The following is a 23,829-nucleotide window of genomic DNA, read 5'->3' on the forward strand; positions in this document are numbered from 1 at the left end:
TTCCTTGCATAGACGTTAGACGAGGCGTCCTGCTCACAGCATTCGTTGCTGGACGTTGAATATGCCATGGGCCCTTCATGAAGAGTAGGCGAGCTATCGCCGGCATCCTAAACAAATTACAAGTTACAACCTGCAGTGGGCATTGTATCGGTGGTAGAGCTGCACCTCCAGCAAATGATGCCAAATAAACTCGTGTTAGAGAGTTAAACACTCGCTTCGGTCCTTTGCTTTGGAGCTCCGCTTTCCATGGCAACGTGCCAACTCTCGCTATCAAACTTTTTGGGGTCACGTGGCACCAAGTGGTAATACAACACTTTGTGTATTGTGTTTTTAAAAGTTCAGTTTGATACTGTAAGTTGTTTTAATACAATTAGTCTAGTAGGAAGACTAGGTCCCCCTGCACCCCCCGGAGATATACTTCTAATCAGTGTTTCTAGATTGGAAAAAATGTGTAGAAAATGACTAGCTATGGCCCCAAGCTGAAAAAATGTCCCACATACCATTTTTATGCAAATTACTGCTGCCATTATCAAAAAAACGATTTTTGACATATCTCAGCCAATATTGCAGATAATTGAAAAATGAAGGTGTCTAGACCCATGTTTTGAAGGGCATAGATCATGATAGAACTATTCATAACATGATTACATGTGTCTATGGTATACTAGTATGCTAATTAGTGCTTTATTTACAAAATAATCACAGTTTTACGAAATAATAGACTCATATTAAGGTCCGTCTACACAGACGTTAACACAAAGTTTTATTTTTCTAAATATTACAACTGTCAAAATAGTCCTAGCACTCAATGTGACCACTCTTCTCTTGCTTGTTTTAGATAAACATCATTAGCATTAGTGATTCTACACTGAGTCAGTCATCATCATTTTCATCGAAATCGTCAGAGTCAAACTCTTCTTCTCCTTCCTCTTCCTCCTCCTCTTCGTGCTCTCCTGTGTTCAGAAGATCCACCAGTGAGGTTGGTAGGATGGGACCACTGGACCACATTGGTTTCAACAGTCCTTCATCAGTCCTTATCCATCCTTGCTCCTCATAAGGTTTTGGCTTTTCGATGATAGGTTGATCGGCTCTTTTGTACAATGCTACGCGGTGGTTCACACGCTGGATGTGCGGCTTCAGGGCAGACTGGCATGGAGGAAGGCGAGCCAGATCAACCTTGGACTTGGATGTGAGGGTCTTGTCCTCTCCCACCATTTTTCGTAGCAGCTTGGCACGGACAATGTCCACTGATGACTCGCGACTCTGGCCGTACATCACACAGGTGAATTTTTCTAACTGCCTCTCCACCTCAGGGTTGGCATCCCAGTTGTCACCCAGTTCACCGAATGCCCTGTGAAACCTGGGATTCTTCTCCAGCTTTTTCAAGGGCCCGACTTTTCCCTTCCCTTTGAAGGCACTGGTGCAGTCTTCTCCGCTGAACACATAGTACCCCAGGAGAGTGGCACAGTAGTCCTCTCCCAGGGATTCTGCCAGCTCAGAGACGTTGACAAGTTGGCGATGCTTCCCTGACCCTGTATCCAGGTACACCGTCAGCTTGATGTTGTGGGCATGGTGGAGCAGGATCAGGAGGATGTCTGTGTCCGGTGTTCTGACTACAGCGTTCTTGTATCCGATGGTAGCAGCATGATGGAGGTACAGAACCACCCTGGTATCAGTCTCTTCCTGGTTGCTGTAGATCGTGGGGAGTTCACGTACCTCGACCTGAAACACAAAAAGGCACCGCATTTCAATCACCAGTCACTGCCAGTTTCAGATCTAGACAAACATCACAGGTAATCACCTTTTTTTCAGGAAAAATTACAAATTGAATCGCCATTCACGAAGGGCTTTCAATTTTACCTTGCCATTCGTTGAGGCAAGTTGGTGGGCCTTCCCCTCCACGATCAGCACAGCCATCTCTGTTCTCTCCAGCCTGGTAGCTGCCTCTTGTCCACTCCACACTTTCAGAAGAAGCTGGCACATCTGCTTTTTGTTGTCGTCATTTGCAAGGAACATTTTGAAGTCATATGGCTTCCTGGTTGCTGGTCCAGCCAGAATGATCTTCTCTGAGCTGCCCCGCCTCAGCCTTTCCTGCGCTTTGATTGACTCAGGATGGTAACTGTCAGTGGAGAACAGAAAGTGCTGCTTGGCCACCATCTGATCAAGCACCTGCAAGCATATCTCACCACATGTTGGGGGAAGGTTGGCAAGGGTATGCAGCAGCGCCATTCCATCCTGGATGAACAGGGCATCCTTGGGGTATTGCAGATCTTGTGGTGTGGTGTCCTCTAAAAGGTAGTGCAGAATGGAGGCTTTGTTGGTTTTGCAGAAGAACCCATCTGGTGTCCCAAGGCTAGGAGGCACTGGCATCAGGCAGTACTTCATGAGTTCTCCCAGGTCTAATGGCTCATCTTGACTCTGAGACTTGACAAGGAGCAGGAATGCAAGGTTGCTTTGCTCCTGATACTGGATGACCTGGAATGATAAATGGTGATTGGTTGATATGTACTACAGGAAGGACTACAGGTGAAAATTATTCATGTGCTATAAATTGGCATATTTACAATCTTTACATTGTTCATTGATGTGCACTGTCTTTAATAAACAAATTTGGAGTTCAATCTTGTATCTCAATATAGCATGTACAGGACGCCATTTAAAAATACAACATAAAATACAAAAGCACTTGGGTATTGGATTACATCCTTACCTTGCCCTGTGAGGATGTTAGTGTGATCTTCCCTCATAATACATGAACCCAAGTATCAATTAAAATCTACTCAGTGATGGTTATACATTTTACCATGTATGCTACACAAACCTGGAGTAGTTGTGTCCGTCAAAGGCGAAGAAGATATCTGCCATCTCTCCGTTACACTTGTGAAACAGCTGGAGGTTGTTGGTCTTCACAGAGTGGAGGAGCATGAAGACAAGATGGCAGTGGGTAATGAACGACATCCAGAAGGCAGCTGTCTTCCCCAGGTGGCCCTTGCGCACCTTTTCCTCAAAGGCATGGTACTTTTTGATGAGGAGTAGAGTTGAGGGGTCTTTGAGGGCTTCATCGAGGTGCTCTCGGTTGCAAGACTGGGTCATTCTGAGAAGCACAGCAGGGTCAGAGATCATGATGTTCTCCTCCTCAGTGAATCTCTCCATCAACAGCCTCTCCATTGCCTCACACACTGTTTTGAGGCAAAAGAGGGACTTTGCGTAGGCCTTTCCACTGAGAACACCTTTGAGAGATCCACTTGTTACTAGTTGTGCCTCAAAGAGAATCTCTGCATATCCAGAACCACGCATCTTGTGTCCAGTGAGCATCCCGATGTAGTTCATGGATGTGTGGAAGGGTCCAATCGTTACTACATGACTAGCAAATTCATTTGGCCAGCGCCAGATGATGGGAAGGGCTTTCATGCAGACACCCAGATCAAATGTATTCAGGACCCATCTCTGACCCACCTCAGCAGTTGCTGCCTCGGAACGCTTCAGTAGCTCACGAACAACTGCGTTGTCTGTGATCGGTTGGTGGATAGGCGTGCAGTAGTCGACTGTTGATTTGCTGGGTGGGGGAGAACCAGTTGCAGAGGTGAAACCCCCTAGCCCAGGCACAGGCTGCAGGCCACAGCTTCCGATGTATCTGATGAAGAGCCAGATGTAGTACTCTTGCATCGTAGTGGCATAGACTGTGTCATTCTCTGCTGGCGGTGTGAATGATGAGCCTTCAGGGAACTTCGGGCCAACGCGAGTAAAGTGCAAGGGTGGGAGAGTTTTTGGTGTGTCGACCTTCAGGCTACGCTGTTGTGACCTATTGATGGTAGGTAGCATTCAGTCCTTGCTGCTCTCGAACCCGGGCTTGACCTCCTGCACCATGATTCCTCCAGCACTGTTTACAATGTTGCTGCCGTGCACACTGGTAGTGGTTTTATTCAAGTTGTCCCACTCACAGTGGAATACAAGGTTGCCCTCTCCTGTCACAATTTGTGGTGTACGATAAGTTGAGACTTCATCCAGGACCTTGGCGAGAGCAGTTTCCAACTCCAAGGCGAAATCGTAGCTCTCAGAGTGTCCAAGCCTGTGTAGTATTGTGGTGAGCTGTTTGCTTCGGAACAGGTGCCTTACAGTCACACAGAGGAGAATGTGCTTTGGTAACTTCCATTTTCCATCTGACACTGCACGGCACAGATCTTGTCCAATGGAGAAGACCAGACGCTTCACCTTTTCTGTCTCGATGCCCTCCTTGCCAGTCATTAGCACGCTGAGAAAGCGGACAAGGTCTGGAGGTAGGATGTCTTCAGGATTGAGCTCCATGTCTTCAGCTGTTGGTGGCCATGGTTGGTCTTTACACTCTCTGAAAGCCTGTAGAATACCCTGGCGAAGTTGGAGGGCAACATTTTGGTTCTTGTTTGTGCTTCCGAGTGTGAATGCTCGTGCGAGAGCATTGGAAACTGTTATGTTTGAGCTGTGCACAAGCCAGAAAGAAATGACATCACATTTGTCATGATCAACCTTCGTGAAGTGGATATGCTCCTTGATTGGGTCATTCTGTAGGCGTTTCAGTAGTTTCTCTGACCGATAATTTGAGTTCTCATATCCATTCAGTTTCAGTTCCTCGACATAGAGCAAGCGCAAGGAAGAAAGCTGTAGAACTTTATTCTGCTGGATGACCTGGGTTTGAATGTGTTCCAGTACTGAGTTGAATGCCTTTTCATGGGCGGCTGACATGCAAGCCTGCTCCTTTGGTGCTTCGGCTCTGTGAATCGCACGCTCATAGTTGTAGAATGCTGTGCGGAAAGCTTTAAAACATGACGGATGGTGTTTGGCCTCACATGCAAAGAGGTCTTTGTTTTTCACCTTTCGATGGAGTCGATAGAGACCCATTTTCTCAGCCCGTGTTTCGATTTGCTCCCATGCATTTTCTTTGTTTTTAAAGGATGGGAAGGTTGTAGGCCTCTCAGTATTGCGATGAGCATCTTTGGTCTCAACTTTCTCACAAAATATACACTCTGGCGGGAAGATGGGTTCAGCAGAACCTCCTGGTTTACGAGGAGAGTGATGCCATGATGAGGTTGATGGCCCTGGTTCTGTATCATCTCCCAGACGATGAAAGTGGCGGACAAAGTGCTTATAACACTTGCTGTGATATCCTACTCTTTCTAGGTCATCAGGAAGAGTTGCCGGGATCTGATCACATACTGATTGCATACGACATGGGGAGTCATGCGGTTGGTTGAGACGTCTATCCCGGATCTTTTGAAGCAGTTGCAGTTTTTCTGAAGCAGATCCTTTAATTTTACGGAGGGGCGTGAAATCCCCATGATCAGACATGGATGGTACATGAAGGAGAGCTTTGGGCTGCAGGTTCTACACTCCGTTTTCTTTTGGGCATGCTTGCTGTCGATGTCTACCATCACTGTTAAATGACAAATAAGAAATCACGAATGATGTTAAAAGTGCCTGTGAAAGGAGGCTCTGAGTTTTCAGTGAGGTAACAGAGGTTCTGAGTCATGTTCTACACTAGGGTACTTTTTAGCTGACTAAACCATGTTTAGTGGCATCAAAAGTGCTAATAGCTAAAACATCTAAATTCTTCCACACTAACGTTAGCTATCTAGGCCAATGAAACATTGTGCTAAGTTACTGTAGCTAGCTCAGCTGTCGTGCCTCTTTCTGGTTCAATTCATATACAGAAGTCAACAGATATGTCTCATGTTTGGCATTAACAAAAGTTTAAGTTACACCGACATTAGGAACATACTGTACATAGATGAGGCTAGCTTTAACGTTAGCTAACATGGTGCTAGCTGGCTCAGCTGTTATTCTGCCTGTTTATGATTTCATGCAGAAACTGAAGTCAAGAGTGTGAGTAACATTATAGTTAGCATCTTACCTGGCTAGATTGGAGGATGAATACCAAGAACAACACACAGATGGAATGGAAGACTGAACTTTCAACTGAGGTATTCAATAACATCAACGTTACCAATTGATACGAGCGCGCGACATTACCAATTGATACGAGCGCGCGAGCGCGCATGTTACATGGATGGAAATGTAAAATGGCAGCTATAGCAGCACTAATTTGGATCTCTAGTCTGTCATTTCTGCACTGTGATTGGATAACATAAAAAAATATGTTTGGGAGTTAACAGCAGGAGTTGGTAGATTTTACGTGGGCTGGGTGAGAAACCTTTAAATAAGCAAGTGAAAATCTCTCGCAATACAAAGTCAATGGTGGGAAGAAAAGTTGAGTGGTACCAATGTTACTGCCAATGTCCCGCCCCTATGCAAGACTCAGGAGCATCTTGTTGACATTTAACCTTGAAAATACCTGGGTTTAGACCCCTTATGTACCATGTTAAGTTATCTGCAGTATTAACGTATCCTTATCATTTGTAAAACTGATTATTTTGTAATTACAGCATTAATATGCATACTAGTATACCATAGACACATGTAATCATGTTATGAATAGTTCTATCATGATCTATGCCCTTCAAAACATGGGTCTAGACACCTTCATTTTTCAATTATCTGCAATATTGGCTGAGATATGTCAAAAATCGTTTTTTTGATAATGGCAGCAGTAATTTGCATAAAAATGGTATGTGGGACATTTTTTCAGCTTGGGGCCATAGCTAGTCATTTTCTACACATTTTTTCCAATCTAGAAACACTGATTAGAAGTATATCTCCGGGGGGTGCAGGGGGACCTAGTCTTCCTACTAGACTAAATGTTCAATGTGTTGCAGCTGAATCCACAAGCAATGTACCTAACCCTAACTGTACTTCACTTCAATAAAATCAATTAATTAATAAACAAAATAAAGTTCAATATATTTCTTCACGTCTTGACCAACTTTGACTTTTCCCTTGAGTGTTTTGACTCTTTCAAAACTGCTGGATATTTTGTTATTGTAAGTTCACATTGTTTGTATTGTTTATTTTTCATTTAGTAATTTTGTTTGAGCATGGGCAAACGATTTAAAATATTTCATTTTCAAGAAAAAAAACTTTTATGCATGTGGGGCTCAGATTATTCTGGAACAGTCCCGAATAAGGTTGGCGTGTGAATTCAGTGATGGAGAGTTCTGGTGCGATTCCTTTTTGGGTGAACAAAGATGGCGGACTGTGATGTCATTGGTCAGCGTGAGCCTCCAATCTAGTTAGTACAGAGTTTAGTGTATTATACAAACAATCTGTAAATTTGAACAGACTTGGTCTTTTCGTTGATCATATAATTACCCTTTTTTATTTGGTTTTTACTTTATTTTTTGGTGTTTTTAATTTAAAAAAATTAATTTAATCTTAATTTTAAAAAATTGAATTTTAAAATTAATTTGAATTTAATTTGAATTTAAAAAAATTGAATTTTAAAATTAATTTTAATTTAATTTTAATTTAATTTAAATTATTTGATTTATTAAGTGTTAATTTAATGTTAATAATTAAATTAAATTTAAATTGATTAATTTTTTCCTCCGCCACTGAAGGTGGCTGGAGGTTGTTTTCACCCCTGCCTGTTTGTCTGTCTGTTTTTCTGTGAACAAGATATCTCAAAAAGTTGTGGACAGATTCGAACAAAATTTGGCAGATATGTAGCGTATGTGACGTGGACGAAATGATTAGGTTTTGGTGAAGATTTGTATCTAGATAGAAAGTGTTAAGTGATTCTTCACCATTGAGAGATTGGGCCAAAAACGAAATATATCGCCATATCTCAAAAATATGTGGACGAGTTGGTTAGGTGACGAGAACAAGCCGATTCGATTTTGGTTCAGGTCCGAATCCAGATCCGGCCTATCAGTGGGATACAAAACATAAGCTGTTCAGCCTGGCGGAGGTATGTTCTCTACCGAGTGCCATTCTGGTTCATATTGCTTCGCTGCCCACTTGACTCCATCTTCATTTCTGCACGTGGCATTTACGTGGGAAATAGACTGGCAGAAAAGCTTCGAGGTAGCGCCTTTGAGTTGTCTGGTCTGGGTTTGAATCCCGACCGGACACTAAACTATCAGGCCAATGCCTCGTAGGCAGGTTCTAGGTGTAGGCAGGGTGTTGCATCAACGAGTATGCTGTCCCTTCAATGAGACGCCACCCTAGGGACCCCATGCATCACGATTGGTTGCTGGAGACATCGATGCGTTTTTCGCAAAGAGTGGGCGACTTATCTCTGGCACTCTGAACAAATCACAAACACTCCAACCCACAGTGCAATCCTTGCCACCTGGTTGCTTCGGGAGCACCGCACCTGCCTTCTTAAATCACAGGTGTAGGTACAAGAAGATTTCGCACAATGACGTTGCTTTTGAAACTTCATGCTTTATTGTCACTGTAGCACATTCACTATATTAACATTTGTAAACTTCGGACAGCTCAGCACTAACACGAAAACATAAAATGCTACCCTTAAAGCGCATGGGTGGAAATGTTACAATGGAACGTGGGATTATTATTATGAAATTCACAAAATACAAAGACATCTTTTCTGCTATTAAACAGCACGGCTTGTAAAGTCGTCGGGTTCTTGGTTTCATAATATTTCGTACTTTCTAATTGCAGACACAAAAGGCCACTTGCGAGACCGGTGCCAAGACGTCTGCTGAAGATGAAGTTTCCAGTTCATTTCAAGTGAGATGCATTATTATTATTATTATTATTATTATTTTTATTATTATTATTTTTTAAAATGGGTTTCCCAAACTTTTTGCAACTTTTTGCGCATAAATGCGCAATGGGTTCTCTTAATGGCGTTTCCGCAAGCGGAGATGGTGCCAGGGGTAACGATGCCCATTTTTGGTATCGATCACATGGAATTGGATGGTAAGGAAGCATGAATCTGGAAGGGAAGAACCACACCGTCAAATAACTCTTAAAAAGGTGTACACATCATTTACAAGACCTTCAAAGCTTCCTCTTCAACCCAAGTACGTTTTGGCGATTGGGAATTCGCAGAAGAATGACCCGGATATGGAGCATGGGACAGGATTCCATCGCCCTTCTGATAGGATTTGGAAACAGTGGTAACCGTGAGTCAAGGTTAGAGACCCCTGGAAGTTATTATAATTGGCGACCACTTTACTTCCCCCTGCTCCGACCACGTGGGCCGTGCCTCTTGCGGAGATGGTCACTCCAATGTACGCTGCCTTGACGTCCAGCAACCGAAGCTCTCCGCACAGGTTGTTGTTCTCAAGCCTGTTTCTGGGTACCGCGATTGAGCCGCCATGGATGCTGCAATATTCAACTGCCCCTGCAAAGTTAAATGCCTCAAAATCGACCAGCATGAATTCCTTGATGGTCGGACTGTTGCCGTCCTTGAAGAACACCACTGTGATGGGGGAGAAGAGAACGCAGCATCAACCGTAGTTGGACTGTCGATTTATAAATCGATAATTACCTCCGCTATCGAATGTGGATGGAGGTGATGTTATCACACCTGTCTGTCCGTTTGTCCGTTTGTCTGTTTGTCTGTTTGTTTGTGAACAACGTATCTCAAAACGTTGTGGCTGGATTCGTGCAAAATTTGGCAGAGATGTAGCGTATGTGACAACGACGAAATGATTAGATTTTGGTGAAGATCCGGATTCGGATCCGGCTAGTAGAATTTTAAAAGTGATTCTTCACCTTTGGGAGATAGGGCCAAAAACGATACATAGCAGGATATCTCAAAAAGTTGTGGATGGATTTGGACGAAACTTGGTGGACCGGTTGGGTGTCTGACAAGGACGATTCGATTCGAGTTTGGTGAAGATCTGAATATGGATTCGGATATGAGAATTATTTAATTTTTAAGTGATTCCTCACCATTTGGAGATGGGGCCAAAAAGTATACATAGCGGGATATCTCAAAAGGTTTCGACGGATTTGGATGAAACTTGTTGGACAGGTTGAATGTGTGACAAGGACGATTCGATTCGATTTTGGTGAAGATCTGAATATGGATTCGGATATGAGAATTATTTAATTTTTAAGTGATTCTTCACCATTGGGAGATTGGGCCAAAAAGTATACATAGCGGGATATCTCAAAAGGTTTCGACGGATTTGGATGAAACTTGTTGGACAGGTTGAATGTGTGACAAGGACGATTCGATTCGATTTTGGTGAAGATCTGAATATGGATTCGGATATGAGAATTATTTAATTTTTAAGTGATTCTTCACCATTGGGACATAGGGCCAAAAACGATACATAGCAGGATATCTCAAAAAGTTATGGCCGGATTCGGATGAAACTTGTTGGACTGGTTGTGTGTGTGACAAGGAAGAATCTATTCAATTTTGGTGAAGATCTGGATTCTGATCCGGTTACTATAATTTTAAAAGTGATTCTTCACCATTGGGAGATAGGGCCAAAACGATACATAGCAGGATATCTCAAAAAGTTATGGATGGATTCGGATGAAACTTGGTGGACCTGTTGTGTGTGTGTGACAAGGAAGAATCTATTCAATTTTGGTAAAGATCCGGATTCTGATCCGGTTACTATAATTTTTAAAGTGATTCTTCACCATTGGGAGATAGGGCCAAAACGATACATAGCAGGATATTTCAAAAAGTTATTGATGGATTTGGACGAAACTTGTTGGACAGATTGTGTGTGTGACAACGAAGAATCTATTCAATTTTGGTAAAGATCCGGATTCTGATCCGGTTACGATAATTTAAAAAGTGATTCTTCACCATTCGGAGATAGGGCCAAAACGATACATAGCAGGATATCACAAAAAGTTATGGACGGATTCGGATGAAACTTGTTGGACAGATTGTGTGGGTGAAAACGAAGAATCTATTCAATTTTGGTAAAGATCCGGATCCGGCTTGTATCATTTTTATAATGAATCTTCACCATTGAGTGATATGGCCAACCAGGTGGAGGTGTGCTCTCTACTAAGTGCCGCTCTAGTTTGTTATGTAAAGGTTATCTGCTGTTCGATAGTCTTAACAGGAGAAAGCCATAAAGAGGAGCATGTGTTCATTTAAAGGGTCCTCAGATCGGAGCTATGTATATAATAATATGCTTGTCACATCTGTGGGTCTGTCTGTCTAGAAAAATATCGCGAGATTGGGAACTCGGTTGTTTCGTCGTTACTTAATTTTCATGTTGCACCATGGAGAAGTGAAGTACTGTATGTGAAGTTGGTAATGACATAATAATAAGGTGGATAGGGGAGTGGAAAGAGTTAAATATCCCACTGTTTTGAGGAAATAAAGTGAGGTAATAAAGAAATAATATGCAATGACGGAAGAATGCCCTCTTCTTTGAAGAACGGGAAGAAATGGGGAGGTGAAGGTAGAGAGTTGGGGTTGGGGGTGGGGGAGTTGAGGACTTGAGGTTTGGGGGGGGGGGGGGAATACAGGATTTGGGGTTGTGTGGGGGAAGGGGGAGAGTTGAGGACTTTGGGTTTTGGGGGGATAGTTGAGAATGTGGGGTTGGGTGGGTGGAGCTTAGGACTTGGTGTTGTGGGGGTAGGGTGTTGAAGATTTAGGGTTGGGTGGGTGGAGCTTAGGACTTGGTGTTGGTGTTGTGGGGGTAGGGTGTTGAAGATTTAGGGTTGGGTGGGTGGAGCTAGGACTTGGTGTTGGTGTTGTCGGGGTAGGGTGTTGAAGATTTAGGGTTGGGTGGGTGGAGCTTTGGACCTGGTGTTGGTGTTGAGGTTGGGGGAGTTGAGGATTTGGGGTTGGGTGGGTGGAGCTTAGGACTTGGTGTTGGTGTTGAGGTTGGGGGAGTTAAGGATTTTGGGTTGGGTGGGTGGACCTTTGGACTTGGTGTTGGTGTTGAGGTTGGGGGAGTTAAGGATTTTGGGTTGGGTGGGTGGACCTTTGGACTTGGTGTTGGTGTTGAGGTTGGGGGAGTTGAGGATTTGGGGTTGGGTGGGTGGAGCTTAGGACTTGGTGTTGGTGTTGAGGTTGGGGGAGTTGAGGATTTGGGGTTGGGTGGGTGGACCTTTGGACTTGGTGTTGGTGTTGAGGTTGGGGGAGTTGAGGATTTGGGGTTGGGTGGGTGGAGCTTAGGACTTGGTGTTGGGGGAGTTGAGGATTTGGGGTTGGGTGGGTGGAGCTTCGGACTTGGTGTTGGGGTTGTGGTGGTAGGGATTTCATGATTTGGGGTTGGGTAGGTGGAGCTTAGCACTTGCTGTTGGGGTTGTGGTGGTAGGGATTTCATGATTTGGGGTTGGGTAGGTGGAGCTTAGCACTTGCTGTTGGGGTTGTGGTGGTAGGGATTTCATGATTTGGGGTTGGGTAGGTGGAGCTTAGCACTTGCTGTTGGGGTTGGGGACATTTTACATTACGCAGAATATTCCGCGGGTACCTGCTAGTTTTATGAATAAAGGCATCAATGTGTCATGCACATAAGTCATAAGGGAATGGAATGAAGGGTAGAGGAGAGGTGGGGAGTTAGGAAGCAAGGAGAAAGGGGGAATGAAGATGTGAAGCGGAAGGGGGGCTGGGAGGGGGGGGTGCATAACGGGTTGTGTGTGTGTGTGTGTGTGTGTGTGTGTGTGTGTGTGTGTGTGTGTGTGTGTGTGTGTGTGTGTGTGTGTGTGTGTGTGTGTGTGTGTGTGTGTGTGTGTGTGTGTGTGTGTGTGCGCGTGTGTGTGTGTTAATCAATAAATCAAAGTTACACCAATTTACATTTGTCATGTGTAGATGGTCTCGAGCAGAGAGAAAACGTCATCACTCACCATTCTTGATAGCCAAAATGTATGTTGCATGCAATTGGATTTCCTTCTTCAGAATGATCAAATCTTTGTTATTCCATGTTGAACCTGATACACCAGATGGGTTGTGGGAACAACAAACACACACGTTATACGTCTATGTTTGACGGTAGAAGAATTGATATGTTTATGTTTATTGCAGGAATCTTGATGGTAGAAGAACTTTGATGACGCAGTTTAAGCAAAACTCCAAAGGTATACGTCGACCAACCATATAAATGAAACCTACATCTACAAATACCAATGCTTCTAACACACTGCAACTGACCGTGGTTGTTTGTTTCAGACATGTAACATACTATTGACCAATCACAAACAATTACCTGTATCTTTTTTAAAATAAAAAATATGTGACTAGTATTGCTGCTTACCTTCATTGCCGACATCTCCCTTTGTTCCTTTTGGCCCTGGTGTCCCAGGGATAGGTGCATTGTCTCCTTTTAGTCCAGGTGGACCAATGGGTCCAGGGGCTCCTTTGGGTCCTCTATGTCCTTTGGCTCCTGGCCTTCCTGCACTTCCATGGTCTCCATCATCTCCCATGTCTCCTTTTTGTCCAATATATCCAGGAACTCCCACATCACCATTTGGTCCACCAACACCAGGGGCCCCAGTTTCTCCTTTTGGACATACTGGTCCTGGATGCCCAGGAGGTCCGGTCGCTCCTCTGTCACCTTTTGTGCCTTGATCACCTGAAATACCTTGAGGACCTCCAATTCCCATATTTCCTTTTGTGCCAGGATATCCAGTCGATCCCGTATCTCCTCTGTCTCCCTTTTCCCCCTGTGGTCCAATGGCTCCATGACCTCCTGGTGCTCCAGATTTACCCCTTGCACCAACAGGACCCATATCTCCACTCAAGCCAGGTGGTCCTTGGTCACCTGGGACTCCAGTTATCCCTGGTGTTCCAGGAGATCCAGGAAACCCATTGTCACCTTTTGCTCCAGGTCCACCTGGACTTCCAGGATATCCTGTTGCACCTTGGTCACCTTTCTCTCCATATGTACCACTGTTTCCAAGGGAACCAGTATCACCTCTGTTTCCTTTAGCACCAGGATATCCAACACTGCCCATGTCTCCCTTAGCGCCTGGTGCTCCAATAGACCCTGTTTCACCAGGTGATCCTGTGTATCCCTGATCTCCTGTTGGTCCAATGGGTCCAACATCTCCATTGTGTCCTCTGGCACCAGTATCCCCCTTTTGTCCTTGCTGTCCTGTGGCTCCCAAATCTCCTTTATCTCCTTTGATTCCAGGTAAACCTATATTTCCTAGAACTCCCTGAGCACCTTGGATTCCCTTTGGACCAGGACTTCCTGCACTACCAGGATATCCAGTGTCACCTTGATCTCCTTTTGCACCAGGTAATCCATGTCTTCCCGATTGTCCAACATCTCCATTTTCTCCTTGTGTTCCTGGAACTCCATTGACACCAGGGGCTCCAACTGTTCCCTTGTCACCTTTTGCTCCAGGATATCCAAGATTTCCTGCTTCTCCCTTTGATCCAGTTAATCCTGGGAATCCCATATCACCCTTTGCACCATAGAAACCAGGGATTCCAGTATTGCCTTTTGCACCAGGTGCTCCAGGACCACCAGATATCCCTGGCTCTCCTGAATGTCCCTGTGCTCCTGTTGCACCCGTATGTCCTGGTGCACCTACATTTCCTTTCTCACCAATTGCTCCTGGAGACCCAGTTGCTCCTGTTGGTCCTTCATCTCCTTTATGTCCAAGTTGTCCTGGACTTCCAGGTGTGCCTGTAATTCCTTGATCTCCCTTTCCCCCATTATAGCCAGTATCCCCTTGATCACCTTTAGCTCCTGGAGCTCCCATACTTCCTGTGTCTCCTGTGGCCCCAGGAGATCCAGGACCTCCTATATCCCCTTTATCACCAGAATTTCCACTACCTCCAGGAATTCCAGCATCACCACTGTTTCCTTTTTGTCCTGGTGGTCCTATGATCCCTGAATCACCTTTATGACCTTGGGATCCTTGTGGTCCAATACTTCCAGTGATTCCTGGTGCTCCTGTTGGGCCAACATCTCCAAAATCTCCTTGTACTCCTTTTACTCCAGGGTAACCTGGACTTCCAGAACCTCCTTTTTCTCCTTGAGCTCCTTGTTGGCCATTGGAACCAGGTGCTCCAACAGCTCCTTGTTCTCCTTTTCTACCCGGAGCACCAATGGCTCCTGATGTACCAAGATCTCCTCTTTCCCCCTTTATTCCAGGATAGCCACCACTTCCATGAATTCCAGGAAGTCCTTGGTCTCCTTTTTCTCCAACATTGCCAGGAATACCCATATTTCCTTTAGTGCCAGGAGGTCCCATGCTTCCAGGATTTCCTTTTGCTCCAGAAAAACCAGGCCTTCCTGTGTCTCCTTGCTCACCAGGAATACCATCCACACCAGGACTTCCTGGAATTCCAAGCTCTCCCTTTACTCCTGGATTTCCCACTGCAGGAATTCCAGCATTACCTTTATCACCCATTGCTCCAGGATACCCATTATTACCAGGCATTCCTGTATTTCCTCTTTCTCCTATTTCTCCAGCAGGTCCAGCTGCTCCTGGAAATCCAACACTTCCCCTGTCTCCCTTGGCTCCTGGGTATCCCATGGCTCCTTGTTCTCCTTTCTCTCCAGGTGTTCCAGGAATTCCTGGTGCCCCAAGTTCACCTTTGTGACCAAAATATCCTGCAGGTCCCATGTCTCCCATTTCTCCAGGTGAACCCACACTACCAGAAAAACCTGCATCTCCCATAGTTCCCTTCACACCAAGAGCACCTGGTGAACCTGTTACACCGGTATCACCTTGATTTCCCTTTGCTCCTGGTGCTCCATTGTGGCCTGATATTCCTGGTTGACCTTGCTCTCCTTTCTGTCCAGGGACTCCATTTCTTCCTGGAGCACCATAATCTCCTTCGTCACCTTTTTGTCCTGATTGTCCGGGTTGGCCTTCACTTCCAAAATCTCCTTTTGCTCCTTGAGGTCCCATACTCCCTGAAAGGCCAGGTGCTCCTGTAGTTCCAGTGTCTCCTATTTCTCCTTTCTGTCCTGTTGCACCCATGGCTCCATTTATTCCATTACCTCCTTGGTTTCCTTTGGACCCAATTGGTCCCATACCTCCAGTTAAACCAAGAAGTCCTTGCTCTCCTTTCTGGCCTAATAAACCCATATTTCCAGGAACTCCCCCTTCTCCTTTTTCTCCTTTCAGTCCTGGTGCTCCTGCATTACCAGGGTTTCCTGTGCCACCCATTTCACCTTTTTGCCCAAAATATCCTGGGCTTCCAGCATCTCCCTTTGCTCCAGAACCCCCCATGGCTCCAGGTAACCCCGAATCTCCTTGCTCACCTTTGGATCCAGGTATGCCATTGCCTCCTGGAACACCTGCTTCCCCCATAAGTCCTTTTGCTCCCATTGATCCAGGACTACCATGATAGCCAGGCTCACCCTGGTCTCCCTTTTCCCCTGAATGGCCAAAGAAGCCCATATCTCCTTTTTCTCCTGGAGCACCCATACTTCCAATATCTCCTTTAGCTCCAAGACTACCAGGAGGTCCTGATGATCCTTGATCTCCTTTTAAACCGGGTGATCCTGGAATTCCTGGTAATCCTTGATCTCCCTTTGTTCCTGGACTTCCATGATTTCCATCAACTCCTGAACTTCCATCATCACCTTTTGGTCCTAAAGGTCCATTGTTTCCCATTGGTCCTTGCTCTCCTTTCTCTCCAGGTATCCCATTTGCTCCATGTATTCCTGCATGTCCTTGATCTCCTTTCAGTCCAACTGCTCCATTTAACCCATGTTGCCCAGGTGCACCGTGATCACCCTTTTGTCCTTGAGCACCAGGAGCTCCAGAAAATCCTTGGTCTCCTTTTTCTCCTCTCGGTCCAGGAAGCCCATTGCTTCCAGGAAGACCAGAATCTCCCTGTTCTCCTTTATTTCCAGGAATTCCATTACTACCAGGTTTACCAGGATACCCTGTATCTCCATTTTCTCCTTTTGAACCAGGAGATCCATTATACCCTGCATCTCCTGATTCTCCCTTTTCTCCAAGAAAACCATTCCCTCCAGAAGAACCTGGTCCCCCTATCAGTCCTTTTGCACCAGGATAACCATCTTTTCCATGTTGTCCTGGAATACCAACTTCACCATGTTCTCCCTTTGCACCAGGAGCACCTTGATAACCAGTATCTCCAAGTCCACCTTTATCACCAGGTGTTCCATGACTTCCAGGAAATCCCATGTCTCCTTTATCTCCCTTTTGTCCATTGGGACCCATTCCTCCAGGAGTTCCTGCATCACCTTCATCTCCCTTCAAACCAGTTGGTCCCATTCCACCAGAAATTCCAGGGTTTCCTTGTTCTCCCTTTTGTCCAGGTGCACCTATAATTCCTACTTTTCCTTTTGTTCCAGGTGGCCCAACACCACCAGGAAATCCAGTATCTCCTGCATCTCCTTTTTCTCCAGACAACCCTTGGCTTCCAGGATATCCCGTATTTCCAATTTCTCCTTTCACTCCAGTTAGTCCAGGGCTTCCATTATATCCTGGAGGACCTTGATCACCAATTTCCCCTTTGATACCAGGAGTGCCATCATATCCTGCATCGCCTTGATGGCCCTTTGGTCCAGGGGCACCAGTCATCCCACAGTGCCCTTTATCCCCATTGTCACCCTTTTCTCCTGGATATCCAACTGCACCAGGACTTCCTGGAATTCCATAATCTCCCTTTTCACCAGGCTGTCCAACATTGCCAGGTATTCCTGTATTTCCAGTTTCTCCTTTTTCTCCTGGTTGTCCAGCACCACCAGGAGGTCCTGAATCACCACTGTCTCCTTTCTCTCCATGAGGACCACATGGCCCAGTGCTTCCTTGACTTCCAGGTTTTCCTTTTGGTCCTTGTGGTCCAGAATATCCAGGATTTCCTTTAATGCCTGTAGATCCCTGTGGACCAATATCTCCAAATGCTCCTTTCAATCCAGGAGAACCCATTACTCCACAACTGCCTGGTGGTCCATGTATGCCTGGCTCCCCATCACATCCAGTGTCTCCTTTTTCTCCCGTTTGTCCAGGACTTCCAGGTATTCCAGGATCTCCTGTATCCCCAGGTGATGCTGGAGGGCACGTAGGGCCAATTGGACCTATGATTCCCTTATCTCCCTTTTGTCCGTTTGCACCAGATAATCCGGGACAACCATGGTCGCCCTCAATTCCTGGTTCACCAGGGAAACCACACCGACCTTTGTCACCTTTATCCCCTGGTGGACCAGGTGGTCCTTCGCATCCTGGTGGCCCTATATCACCTGTCGGTCCCTTTGGGCCTTTGAACCCTGGATCGCCTGGCTCTCCTATGCCTCCTTTAGAACCATGGCAACCGTAATGGGATCTTTTATGCTTTAAACCAACTTGCCCTGGTTTTTGCTGATCAGGTAAATCGTTTTTGTTCAGATTTCCTGGAGGAGAAAAGAAGGCAAATATCCGACTCATTATAAACTTGTTCTTTAAGTGTATCAAACAGGATAAATAATGATACAGTAAAGAAAAAAAAAACAATTTCAAACTTGGCACTTCAGATAGTAATTAAAATAACTATGAATGTACTTCAATTCATTAATTATTTTGCACAAAAGAAAAGTTGCTGTGAAACTACATCAAACACTCATTTTTTAAAGGGATTCTTCACCATTGGGAGGGAGAGATAGGGCCAAAACGATACATAGCAGGATATGTCAAAAGGTTGTGCACGGATGATTTTGATTAAATGTGATTCTGTATTGTGATTTTTTGGTCTACTCTAGGATACAAAACGTAAACAGTTCACCTGGCGGAGGTATGCTCTCTACTGAGTGCCGTCCTAGTTGAAAGAATGTTTTACTGGTATTGAAGATGCATATTGAAGATGCATATTGAAGATGCATATTGAAGAAGAAAATTCAATATGCATTCATATTGAAGAAGAGAAGAAACTCGCAGGGTAATTAATTTGCAACTTTTTGTCCCCCGTCGCACCGCGGAGCGAAAGGGGGACTATGGTTTTCCCCTCCGTCCGTGTGTGCGTCCGTCTGTGCGTGCGTGCGTAAGCGAAGGACCGAATTCTAATTTGGTGTGTGGGTGCAACTAGGCATAAGGAAGAACCCTATTGAAAATTAGGTCGCCACGTCAAAATCCAAGATGGCCGCCGCCATGTATGTCTGACGCCATGTATGTCTGAACCTTGTGAGCGGAATATCTTGAAAAATAAGCGAACTACCAACTTATAATCTGGTGTGTGGGTGTATCTAGGCATAAGGAAGAAGGCTATTGAAAATTGGGTCGCCACGTCAAAATCCAAGATGGCCGCCGCCATGTATGTCTGACGCCATGTATGTCTGAACCTTGTGAGCGGAATATCTTGAAAAATAAGCGAACTACCAACTTATAATCTGGTGTGTGGGTGTATCTAGGCATAAGGAAGAAGGCTATTGAAAATTGGGTCGCCACGTCAAAATCCAAGATGGCCGCCGCCATGTATGTCTGAACCTTGTGAGCGGAATATCTTGAAAAATAAGCGAACTACCAACTTATAATCTGGTGTGTGGGTGTATCTACACATAAGGAAGAACGCTATTGAAAATTGGGTCGCCACGTCAAAATCCAAGATGGCCGCCTTGCGTCTTCCACTTTGTCAACTCACATCACTTCACCGACGGGGGACCTAGGCGTAACGCTTGTTTTTGGAGATCTCACAGGTTGACATTGTCACTAGCACTCTACCAAATGTTGGTGTACGTTGAGTGTGATATAAATAGTGTACTTGTATGCTGCCAATCCACGAAGAGCTACTGAATCCTCCCAGACTCCGATTGAAGTCACAGAAGCCTTTCTGGATTAGGGGACCTGCAGCGGCCTATACCAGCCAATTCAAGATCTCACAAACATTCCTAACGTACAAAGTAGTATGTCAAGGTGCATTGCCATGATGGTAGACTTGATGGCCCTCAACGTTGTGTTGGATAAAAGCCGGTAGTACAATGTTGTCCAAAAGGTCACACTACCTAAGACAGTTTTGCAAGGTACGTGCTGCTTTGCATTGTGGGGAAAAAATGCACATGCACATTTATTGGTTACGATTCATTACAAGGACCGTACAAGGAACTTCAACAGAGGTGGAGGCCATTATAGTCCAATCAAGCCTGTGCAATGGTTACCAACCTATGGCTGTTTGTCCATGGTCCGATATACTTGAAACTTGCCAGGTATATTGCTGGGGACCTGAGGATGTGCCTTTTCAAGGTTTCATATTAATCGGAGAAGTAGTTACCGAGCTATGGCGATTTAGCCGTTCGCCGTTCGCTTTGGCTTTGCGAATGGACCAAACCATTTCATGTAAATAGAGGGGGGGGTTCTACCGTACTCGCAAGCCGTTCGCTTTGGCTTTGCGAATGGACCAAACTCTCCTTTTCTCTCCTTTTCAAATGCTCAGCGTCAAGTAAGGAAGCAGCAGGTGAAAAATGTATTAAAAAAAAATATATTAAAAAGAGTCAAATATATATTTCCCCAAAAAAAAAAAAAAAAAAAAAAGAGTCAAAAATATATAACATATAAAAAATATATAAAAGAGTCATCATTAAAACAAAAGTGTTTGGAAACTATTTGAGGGGGGAAAAAAGGGTGGATGGAACAAAAACTCCTTTGCAAATCAATATTCCCTTCTATGAATCTGTGATTTCTCGTGAGACCTGGTATAACTATTGCAAGAATCTCACTGGATCTCATGAGAAATGTTTGCAGGCCCAAACCTTTTTTTTTTTGTGAAGTTTTTAAGTGAAACTGTGCAAATGAAAACGCACGAGCGATGTTGGTTTTCATACTTCTCATCCCACCTTGCTTCAACCATAGTCAATAAGATTTTGGCCAACCTGTTTCTCACTCCCATCTGAGCACTTGCTTTGCACTGCTGTAACCCCTGGTTCAAATCCATTGCAGTGTAATGATTTGTCAGTGTCTTTGTTATTCACATAAAAGTACATTGATGTCTCTTGCTGTGCTTGTAATACAAGCTGCTCCATCGGCTTTAGATACTGGAGAATTCGGTCATAGTGAACAAATACAGTATAGTAACGATAGAAACAGCAATAAGAGATTGCAGACCCTCGCCAGGACTTACTTTATATACATATTATATATACATACATACTTTATAATTGTACATACTTTATAGACTTACTCACATTGTATTAGTATGTACTTTATACACCTATTTACATTCTAATTGTACATACAGTACTTTATATGTGCACTCATACTCTCATAGTATGTACTTTATAGATGTACTCACATTGTAATTGTATATACAGTACTTTATATATGCACTTGTACTCATAGTATGTACTTTATAGACGTGCTCATGTTGTAATCGTACGTACTTTATAGACATGCTCACATTCTAATTGTACATACTTTATAGACATACTCACATTCTAATTGTACATACTTTATAGACATACTCACATTCCAATTGTACATACTTTATAGACTTACTCACATTCTAATTGTACATACTTTATAGACAGACTCACATTCCAATTGTACATACTTTATAGACATACTCACATTCTAATTGTACATACTTTATAGACAGACTCACATTCCAATTGTACATACTTTATAGACATACTCACATTCCAATTGTACATACTTTATAGACATACTCACATTCTAATTGTACATACTTTATAGACAGACTCACATTCCAATTGTACATACTTTATAGACATACTCACATTCTAATTGTACATACTTTATAGACAGACTCACATTCCAATTGTACATACTTTATAGACATACTCACTCTAATTGTACATACTTTATAGACATACTCACATTCTAATTGTACATACTTTATATACACACCTGTACTCTAGTAGTATGTACTTTATAGACGTGCTCATGTTGTAATCGTACGTACTTTATAGACATCCTCACATTCTAATTGTACATACTTTATAGACAAACTCACACTCTAATTGTGCATACTTTATAGACATACTCACATTCTAATTGTACATACTTTATCGACATACTCACATTCTAATTGTACATACTTTATATACACCTGTACTCTAGTAGTATTTACTTTATAGATTTACTTCCATTCTAATTGCACACTCTTTATATACACACCTGTACTCTAATAGTATGTACTTTATAGACGTGCTCCCATTGAAATAGTACATACTTTATAGATGTACTCACATTCTAATCGTATATATTAAATTACCCCATGGTTAGCGCAAAGTGGGGTTGAGCAATTGCTTTAGTCTGCCTGTCTATCTGACAGACATCAGTGATCAAGGAACTATGTAATTTCAATTGCATTTTATACCATAACACTCACTGAAGAACACGAATTGGAACACGAATCGGAACACAAACCTGGAACTTAGCACTTTGGCTCTTAATTTCGCAAATTGGACGGAGTCTTGTCCCAAGTGATCATGCGCACAGAGGACTAAGGTAATTGTTTCAGTCTGTCTATCGGACTGGCAGTGAAACAATATTGAAAATCACTCCAAACAGTAAACCTACTGTTTTTAGTACTGATAACGTGTAATACTGGCGACCACCAGGTGGCATTTGTGGCCTACCTTAGGTTAGCACATTTCGTGTGGACAGACAGACAGACAAGCAAACAAACAAATGGACCCAAATCCTCTGGTTAGGGTAATTATGTAGATTTCAAGAGAATTTTCAACTGCCATTCTGTTACTCTTAGCATTGCTTATGTTATGTTATGTTATGTTATGTTATGCACAAGGAAACAGATGCAAGAAGAGGCAATTTGGTCCAACATGCTTATCTTACAATTACACCCCATTACACTGTATTTTAATTTCCAAATATCGACTTCTCATAACACTTCACCTAAAAATCCCATTCAGTCTTTTAAGGAGGTTTACGGAGCTTGCACAAGAGGCAAAAACATCACACTTATGTGGACAGCCGGCTTAATTTAAATCGACGAAAGGACATATGACTGAGGTTCCTGCAAGCAACTTTACAGGAAATGATTTCAGGGGATTTGAATAGCTTGAGATAGCTATTGAAAGTTTGTAGATTTGCAAACTTCCTACCGATTACAACGTTAGCTTCAGTGTTCCAGACGAGGATGAAGTGGATGGTCAGCAACAGGCAGAGGTGACATAGCCGAGGTGTCCTGGACCCCATGGAGAGTCTACAAAAGCAACATCAGCAAATTACCTTTGGATTATCGTAGAAATTGAAAGAAAATTCAATTGACATGAAAAAGTAAAATATTATGTTTCTTTAGATTGTTTATGCTTTGTAATGTGCCACCGTTAGTACATTGTGAGGAATATCACGAGGAAGCATTTTGGATGACTTGCGCTGACTTTGGAAAGTTTCCACTTTGTGGGCAGCACCCCCTCAGTATCGTTAACTAAATACAAAATACACAGGGGGAGTCGGTATTGTGCAACGACATTGTGTTAAGGTCTTCCGTGGAGATGCCAACAGTAACAAGCAGACCCGATGATGGACACCCTTACCTCGGGGTAGTGGTACCTTCTCGTTTCCTCAAGGTTCCTCCTCCCAGCCTGATGCATCTAGTGCTATGCAGCCTCCCTGCCCCGATGCCGCTTTTATACCCCGAGAGGGCACGACACCGGCATTTTATCAACGTTGTTTTGCGTTCACAAAGCGGGTCAAACAGCATCTCGCAAATGTTTGTTTGACTCGAAAACATTTAATCGAAGCTTTCTGGGAGCCGCTCGCATTTTTGGCACTTGCCTGATGGCGCCGCCCAATTCCACATCCTTATCTGCATCTTGTGGAGGTGACGAGACCTTTTGGTGGAGATTCTGTATTCTGGTTGACTCCCACAAAAAAAAGCATATCAAATTTATTTCTCAGGTCGATGTGTTGGAAACATCATAGTGATTGCAGTGAACATGGTCGAGGGTGGAGCTCTTTGCTTATTATCCTTGGTTGTCTTTGACAAGCATAATATGTATACATACATATTCACATACATACATATATACATATATATATATACATACATACATACATACATACATACATGCATACATACATATTCACATACATACATATATACATACATAT

At 43.8% G+C, this 23,829-nt stretch overlaps 1 protein-coding gene across 1 annotated transcript; it reads right to left on the reverse strand.

Annotated features, from left to right (window-relative positions):
• Nucleotides 1–728: 728 nt before the first annotated feature.
• Nucleotides 729–23,309, reverse strand: LOC137428634 (uncharacterized). Its single transcript, XM_078777286.1, has 8 exons — nt 23,253–23,309; nt 20,615–20,765; nt 17,910–18,158; nt 13,086–17,819; nt 9,077–9,322; nt 2,711–2,742; nt 1,861–2,475; nt 729–1,722 (listed from the first exon to the last, which is right to left on the reverse strand). Exons 1-8 carry the CDS (start codon nt 23,307–23,309, stop codon nt 874–876), a joined length of 6,933 nt encoding a protein of 2,310 aa, XP_078633412.1. The 3' UTR covers nt 729–873.
• Between the last annotated feature and the right edge of the window lie 520 nt (nt 23,310–23,829).

Source organism: Myxine glutinosa, chromosome 5, assembly GCF_964187855.1.
Source record: "Myxine glutinosa chromosome 5, kmMyxGlut1.1, whole genome shotgun sequence".
Taxonomy (NCBI): Eukaryota; Metazoa; Chordata; class Myxini; order Myxiniformes; family Myxinidae; genus Myxine; species Myxine glutinosa.